Source organism: Myzus persicae, unplaced genomic scaffold, assembly GCF_001856785.1.
Source record: "Myzus persicae strain clone G006 unplaced genomic scaffold, MPER_G0061.0, whole genome shotgun sequence".
Lineage (NCBI taxonomy): Eukaryota > Metazoa > Arthropoda > Insecta > Hemiptera > Aphididae > Myzus > Myzus persicae.
In genome coordinates this window covers 453,422-462,474 of record NW_019101135.1, presented here as the reverse complement: position 1 = coordinate 462,474, position 9,053 = coordinate 453,422, and the positions used below count along the sequence as shown (strand labels likewise).

General features: G+C 28.2%; 1 protein-coding gene across 1 annotated transcript; it reads right to left on the bottom strand.

Annotated features, from left to right (window-relative positions):
* Positions 1-2,115: 2,115 nt before the first annotated feature.
* Positions 2,116-8,244, bottom strand: LOC111027835 (tyrosine-protein kinase Src42A). The gene is made up of 7 exons (XM_022306288.1): positions 7,373-8,244; positions 5,924-6,087; positions 3,878-4,046; positions 3,644-3,802; positions 3,395-3,573; positions 3,181-3,337; positions 2,116-3,111 (listed from the first exon to the last, which is right to left on the bottom strand). Exons 1-7 carry the CDS (start codon positions 7,902-7,904, stop codon positions 2,903-2,905), a joined length of 1,569 nt encoding a protein of 522 aa, XP_022161980.1. The 5' UTR covers positions 7,905-8,244; the 3' UTR covers positions 2,116-2,902.
* Positions 8,245-9,053: the final 809 nt, after the last annotated feature.

Genomic DNA, 9,053 nt, shown 5'->3' with positions numbered 1-9,053 from the left:
AAAATTAAAATTACATATTGAAACTATTTGGTAAGTTTAGTTTAACAAATCTTAAGTTTCACACGAGTTCCGAACCCAACAGTCCCAAAAACCCCTGGCTGATAACCTCTTAGTCGATGCCATAAACAATTAATGAAAAAAAAAAAAAATCTTAAGTTGTTTTCTGGGAAAATTGAAAATGTGTAGAGGCTGCATTCCTCATTGAATAAAACGTTGGTATATTTAAGTTTTTACATTTTTGTGATGACGAGAAATGGCAAGGGCCTGGTCAAAATATAGATTTCCCGGGCCAAAATGTTGCCCCAGTCCGCCCCTGCTGCTATTTTATTTTTACAATTCATAAATTGTTTTTTAAACCGTAGAAGTGGCTCATATGCACTACTTCAATAACACTGTTGAACATGCTTCAAAAAAAGTTGTGTCAACATTTGGGGAAAAAAATATATTATGACAAAAAATACATATAATTCTCAAACTATACCATTAAAAAAATGTATGTGCAGGTACATATAGAACTTGAAAATAATTAACATTTTAAAACAAATTCAAATATAGTACTGTGAATTGGATTCAGATATCAAATAATCTCTTGAAAAATAATATACTTGATCAGCGGTACACAAATTGTGTCACGCCCAATTCCCTTGGGAGGCACGAATACTTGAGACATGGAGTAAATATACTTATATTCACTCGAATTACAATTTTGTATTGTATATATTGTGCATTGTTCACATTAACTATTTTGTATTGTATAATTTGTAGATTTTTGTCACTGATACACACAAATTTATGCATGCAAAATTAAAGTATAAAATAGTTAACCTATTTTATTACATTATTATTATTATTATTCATAAAGGACATAAGAAAATTGTTTTTATTTTTAGGCTTAAATAAAAAATTTGGGAACAGGCAATCTAAAAAAAAAATTACGAGACTTATAGGTAAAACTTTATTTTTAATAAATGTCCTATAATAATGATTAATAGTTTAGGCTATATAATACTAATATTTTTTTATAATAAGATGTTTAGAAATTATATACACATAAAACAATGATGATAATAATAATAATTAGGTAATTTGTCATTAAGATTGCAAAAAGATGTCTTTTTTAACATATACATATACATATTAAAATTTTGGAATATACATGTTAACAAGTTTGTAAATGAATAAAATGTAAGGAACTAGAAAATACAAATAAAATTAATAATAATAATAATAATAATTAAATGAACATAGGTATATGAGTTTATAAAAGGTAAAAAAAAGAATTTTTTGTTCGATTTATCTAAATGTTACAATATTCTATTCTAGTATGCATGCAAAAATACAAAACATTAAATAACAACTTTTGAATGTATTCCTAGTATAAAAAAACTCATGATGAGAACAAATTTATTTTATTTACAACTTTTTTTTTTAATATTAATTATTTATTAGTATTATAGAATAATACGTTAACCTCTCGAAATCGCTCTGAAAATATGAACACTGGGTTGTTTATTTTGTGTTAATTCGTTATAGTAGTTTAGAACATCTTTTGGGTTTTTGGTTTTGTACTTAACAAAATTATTTTTGTGAGTCATAAAAAAAAATGTAGAAAATATAATATGGTAGAAAAAATAACAAAGAAAATGAAGTAAAAAAGGATACATTATATAATAACTATCGTGATATAAACAGTAAATGGAAAATTAATATTACTATGCATAATCTAAATATTTTATCAAAAATATTCAGAAGAATTTAATAGTTGTGATTGAAATAATTAAAACAAACTGTGATTGGTACAATGCTTAGAAATTACAAGACAACAACCGATATGAAATACTATCAAAGAAGTAAATTAAACTATTTATAAAATATTTAATTTAATATTATTTCTTATCAATATATTAGTAATAACTAATAACTATGCATTATCATAGAAAGTTATTAATTATATTAAATACATTTAAATGAACAGATTTCTTATTATTTGATTAATACTGAATGTAATTTGTATTAATTCATTTTTAGAATAACTACAAAACAAATATTTAACATATTTCAATTTTCACTAAAAATAGATTAACAATTGACATTGCAGATCACAAATAGACATTACTTTTAATACTATTGAACAAAGAACTAGTAAATTAATGAATTGAACAATAAATTTAAAAATTGTACCAACTTACAATATATTATTTTATAAACAGGTAAAAATACACCTGTTATAATAAAACATAATATATATTATATACCCAGAGTATAAAAAGATGCATTGTCCTTAGATATAATACACAAGTTCTCTGAATTTCATATGAACTATACAACAATCACAGTTTTAAAATATTACACAATGAAGGGAACAGTTTACTGATTCAGGAACAACATCACTAAATTAAATTTTCTTGTACAAGGTTTCTTTGAGCTATGTTTATGGTTATACATACAGAGATAATATTACTCACTGTGTTATAAAAAAATAGAACTTATTAACATCGATAAAAATGAAAAAAAAGTACAAATTAGATGAAGCATGTTGGCAGATATAAAAAATAATTTAACCTAAGTTTACAATCTAATGTTGAATAGAATAACAGTATCTAATAAAATTAAAAGGTTATCTACAACTAAATAGTTTAAAAACAATTCATTAATAAAAACTTCAAAAAAAAAGAAATAAGAAACTGATAAGTTATAAATATTTATGACTTACCAAAAGTAATGATGGTCAAAGATGTATCTAGCAGTGTTAATGATAAATATTGTGCAAATGATGTAGTTGATGTCTATGTGCGTGATAAACCGCAGATGCATGTTGCATATATATGGCGGCTGCTTGGGGATTAGCACCGCGTAGAGCGATGGCCTGTTGCATAGGCCACTCCGAGAGGCGGGCGTGATCTCAGTAACCCGATGCTTCTTTATACTCAGACCCCTCCATTGTGAAGAAGTCTTCCAGTTTCCACTGAAGTGTTTCAAATGTTGGTCTCTTCATTGCATCTTTATGCCAGCATTCTAACATAATGTCATACAATGCCGTAGGACAATTAGGTGGCATTGGCATTCGGTAACCATGCTCAACTTGATGCAATACCTCAGCATTGGTCATACCTAAAATTAACCAGTAATTTCAATAAAAAGGTACAATCTTTCAAAAACTGAATATATATTAATATTTACCCGGGTAAGGAATTCGCCCATAGGTAACCAGCTCAGTGAGTAAAATTCCAAATGACCATACATCAGATTTTATAGAAAATTTGCTATAATTAGCAGCTTCTGGCGCAGTCCATTTGATAGGGAATCTAGCACCAACTCTTGCTTCATACTCATCCTCCTGAAAAAAAAAATGTTAACATTTTATACAACAATAATTAGTTTTCAGAACCTTAACCTTTATAAGACGAGCAAGACCAAAATCTGCGATCTTCACAATGTTACTCTCTCCAACAAGAACATTCCTAGCAGCAAGATCACGATGAATATAATTTTGAGATTCAAGGTAAGCCATACCAGACGCTATTTGAGCTGCCATATCAATCAATTGTTGGAGTTTCAAACCACGTCCTTTACCTATTTATAAGTTACAATTAAGTATTATATCAAATATATGAACAATTTAAAAAAATATATTGTAGAATACCTTGTAAAAAGTCTAATAAGCTTCCATTTTTCATAAGTTCAGTGATAATATAAATTGGCTCTTCCATCGTACAAACAGCATATAATTGAATTAATTTGGTATGCCTGAGTTTTTTCATAATTTGGGCTTCAGCTAAGAAATCTTTGGGATCCATTGTACCTAAGTTAAATAAAACATTTTTTTTTTTTCATTAACTTATTATATAAAATATAAATCAATATAATTGCAATTTACCAGTCTTCAATGTTTTTATAGCAACAGGTGTTGTATTATTCCACAAGCCTTCCCAAACTTCGCCAAACTGACCATGTCCTAATTTTCTGACAAACTTCAAAGAAGATCTATCAATTTCCCACTGGTCTCTTGTACTATGGGATAAACCACCAGTTACTGGTTTCTCAACCTATCAAAAAAATAAAAGTAATTTTCATATTTAACATATTAATGGTGCCCATAATTTCATACATTTAGGTACATTGATTATTTATTAATTATATTTAAAAGTTATTTAGAACACCTAAATCAGGAGAGAAAAACAAATAACCGCTATAGTTTTTGTAGTTAGAAGTGATTATTGGTTACTGTTAATAATAGTTATCCAAATTTATTTAAATATACATTTGTTTACTTATATTTTAAAACCAAAATCTATTCACAATCCAACCAATGAAGTAATGAACAATTAAAAGTAGCAAAATGCTTGAAATTAAATACAAGATTCCTTAAAAGTTGTACTTAAAGTAGTAAAAAAGTTAACCTATGAGTGATCACAATTTTTCATGTGTGTTACATTTTTATAAAAAAAATATTTTATGAAGTTAGAATTTTAACAAAATAAGTCAAAATCATGAACACTTTTTAATTATTTATAATGTATAAAAACTAAAAATCAAAAAAAATTAACACAAAGAATAATCCTATAAGTTTTAATTGGTTGAGTATTTTCTAATTCCATAAATCTCAGTCACTTACTTTACCTTTTAAATATAATACCTGTAACCGTGGCTTCTTTTCTTATACTTATACAATCTACCCAGGATCCCAAATAATAAGAGCAAAATTTGGTGCCAATTGGTCATTAACTATGAATTTGCATAAATGTAACCTTATGATAAAGGTAATCAAACTAATATTATCTGTATAATTATTTATAGCCAAATATCAATTCATCTATCTTTCATTTCTGTTTTATTTCAGTTGAGTTATTATCAATTGTTTTTTGTCAAAGTTGGTCGAGTATTTTTTCAGTATATAACCTCAATCACACACTTCGCTTCCAAGATATAATAACTGAAAGTCGTTATTCACTTTACATCTATATGGAATAGCTTTATTTGCCTAAATGATAAAATATAATACAATAGGTATAGAAAATTATATCCAATCAAAACTATTTTACTATATGGCAACCATTTAAATAAATAAATTGAATTTACGTAAGTCAAAAATATAAGTGTGAGCCATCCTATGGCAGCATATAACCATATAGAAGTTCAATTAAGAGGACGTGATACCCGCATGTGTTGTCTCCGTCTTACAAGTGCGTGCCATAGCAAATTGTACGCTCAGCAGAACACGTGTAGCTCCGTTAGTTTAAAAATTAGTGCGAATTGACCTCTTATAAAATCTAAAGGTAAGATTATTATCTAGTCAACCTCATAGGTTTTTTATTATATATTAATTTTAACGCGAGTTATGAGTATTTTAAAATTGTAAATTTTTTATATATCTTAAAATACTCATAACTCGCATTAAAATTAAAATTAAAAAAAAAACTATGAGGTTTACTAGATAATAATCTTACCTTTAGATTTTATAAGAGGTCAATTCGCACTAATTTTTAAACTAACGGAGCTACACATGTTCTGCTGAGCGTAAAATTTGCTATGGTACGCACTTGTAAGACGAAGACAACACATGCGGGTATCACGTCCTCTTAAGACGCAAACACTTCTTGAGTCTCTAAGATATTATTTATTGAATATATTATATATTATTATATATTGATATAACTTTTATAGAAAACAGGCCCGTCTTGAGTATATAGAGTACAAAGAAACAATCAGACTAACATTCATTTTTATATTTATATATCAATATTGTAAACCTATTTAAATTCTATAATAATCAATAAATGTACTAAATAAATTAAGTGTGTGGACAGTAAAAATGATTTGATTACATCAGAATGAATAATGCAGGTTTGTGATAGATTAAGTATTTTATCCAAAAAAATCCATGTCTTGTAGATTTTTTTTTAATTAAAAAATGAAATATTACCTGTACACAAGGCTTACGTAAGTTGACACATAAACCGTCAGCATCTTTACTGTAGTACTCTACTAATTCCTGTAGAGTTCTAAAGGTTGTCCGCCGAGCAATGAAGAATCCACCTTCGTCTAATTGTCTGATTCGGTAATGCTTAACAGTATCACCATCGCGAACTATAGTAAATGTACATAATGTATATGAATATACGATAAAAAGTAAGTTAACACACAAGTACAACATAATTCAATATTATATAATTTTACTATCATATAATGTTTAAATGTATTCAAGTTTATATTTTACATAGGACCACATTCAAACTTTGAAAGATGATATTTACATTAACTCATTACAGAAGTGCACTGAAGGGAATAGCTCCTAATCCAGACACTTTTCCTTATTTAGCATAATACAGGACTTTACACAAATTTAAAATAATTTTTTTTATTTTACCATCCTAGATAGTAATTAGTACTAGTATATACTATATATACTTAATAATATTAACTGTGAATTATTAATAGGAATATCCCTTGAAAAATCATTTAATAAATAAAACAATTTCAAATAACAATAATACCTAATAACATTTTGGACCTTGAATTTTCTTGTTTATAAATATATGAGGTAAATAGATAATCAAAGAAAAAAATATTTACTTAGGTACCAAAATATAAAAAACATTGGAAAACATAAAATGTGATATTAACCAATTAGCTAAAATATATATTATAATATAATATTATCATTATGATTTTTTTTACATATTTTATTTTATAATAACATGTACATTGTGCATATAATAAATATAGGTATATGTAAATATATCAACAGTCGATTATAATATGTTTATGAAAAATGTATCAACCAAGAAACAAAATACCTACTTGACTAAAATACATTAAATTCTCATTAATATGCATGAGAAAAATTTTTTAAATGAATTTTCATTTTTTAAAAAAACTGATTACCTACCTATATTTAAATAAACAACTAGGTAGGTACCTACTTTTATTGAGACATCCAATTGCCAATTGTCACTAGATTCCTAAAATTTTAACAAGTACTTAATGTAGGGTTTTTTTATAAAAGTTGATTCAGTTAAGTAAATTATTATTGTTAAGCATGGAAGGTATTTGTAAAAAAAACTTGATGCATTATATAAAAGTATCATAATCAAATGCTTATAAAATAATACCTTCCTATATAAGGTTTATATTTGTTAACATTAATGAATGCTAGAATTTAAATAAATAGGTTCGGTAACCTACATCTTGAGTATTATTTTCTTTTGAAATATTTAATAAACATAAACCAAAGCCATCAAAAATATAACTTGTTTACTAAAGTACTCAATAAAAGTTGCATTGTGTTAATTTAAAGTAGATGAATCTAGGTATGTAGGCAGGTAGGTAATGAACCTACCAATAATATAGGAAATATGTTCAATTGACTCACCAGACAAAGAGTAATCATTTCTTCTACTTTCAGAATCCCTTATTAAAAATGCTCCGTGATCATTTTCTGGCAATAGCAGTTTTTTCTCAGCTTCGATTCTTTTGATCTTGCCAAAATACCACGGCTCAGCCTCTATAGACTTCAATTTGGCAACATAATTAGAAGGGATATAACCTTCTTGCTTGGTAGCTTTGCTCCTGGCTAGCCACCAATCTCCCTGAGTATCATTCAGAATTTCCAAATGTTCTCCCTTCCTGAAACTGAGGTCTTCATCGGTGCGTGCGTCATAATCATAGAGGGCTACAAATATTTTTGCCGATGCATTCGTCGCATTAGAAGGCTCTTGGTCGGGAACCGGCGGCATCGGTCCATTCCTGACTTCACGTATGTTGTCGTGGGGTGGCATATTCTGAATGGGCACGTTGGGCACGGCTGGCAATATGTTGTCTTTGCTGTTGCCAGCGTTGGAAGGCGAGCCCGTCATGTCCTTCTTGCCGGACGAGCCCCTCTGACAACTGAAGCAGCTGCCCATCTTGCGTAGCGCAATCGTTGTAGCTCCAAGTCCACCAGGCACAATAAGACGTTCTCAGTCCTCACTTAGGCGCGTTTTACATACATGATAACACACAAGTGCAGTGTTGTTTTTGTAATGCGATGATCCAAATCCCAAATACACGAAACAACTCTGCTCTCAGCTGAACTCGACGTCACTGCGAGCCTATTACATCTAGGTAAAACGGCATTGACGGTCGTATACGGTTGGAAAGTGTTTTGCTAAAGTGTTAAACGGGACACAATTAATAAATTATAATGTACCTAGTGAGCGTAGTGGTTAATTAAATATTCTACTAGGCACCCGTAAAGTGAATAATGATTAATAAAAAAAAAAAACACAAAAGACGATTTCTGATAAGAATTATTCGAGTAACATGGAAGAAAAACTATTAATAAGAAAAAATTTCAAAGGGGGAAAAATATTCTCCAGTGGGTTTTATTTTTGGTTTTACACATTATTTATTACCTATTTACGGTAATTGTTCACAAAATCTATTCGCATTTCGCGTGTGTTTAACACGTCGGATAATGTTATCACTAATTAAGTAACTCCGCTGTTCAAAAATGATATGTGCCTAATGAACGAATCCTAATTGGCTAACTAGTAATTAGTAACTACCTATCACGGATATATAGCTACAATTATATTAACTACATTAGATATAATACTATTGCAAAAATCTGATTTAATATTTCCATATTATTATTATCAGTGGCGTGTTTAACCCCCTCCCCCTTGAACATTTTTTCCCATAATAAAAGTATTATACACGGTCTTATATATATATATGTATAAGATCGTGGTATTATACTAGATTAACCGCAGATATGTATATTATCTGTGACGAGAACTAAGAGAATTAGTCGAAAGATAAATAGATTATAATATTATGTTACAGAATAATTGTATTATAGGTTACATAGATTAACAGAATAGGAGATACCTCGGTATCGGCTATCATATTGAAATAGTAGTTCTATTATTATTATATAATAGTATGTGCACCATAAAAATTAAGAGTATCATAATGCGCATGTGCATTGTGCATTTGTGCATAATATTATCATATAACATAATACCATTAATACCTATATTACCTACGTCCGAATGTCTTAAACATGATAC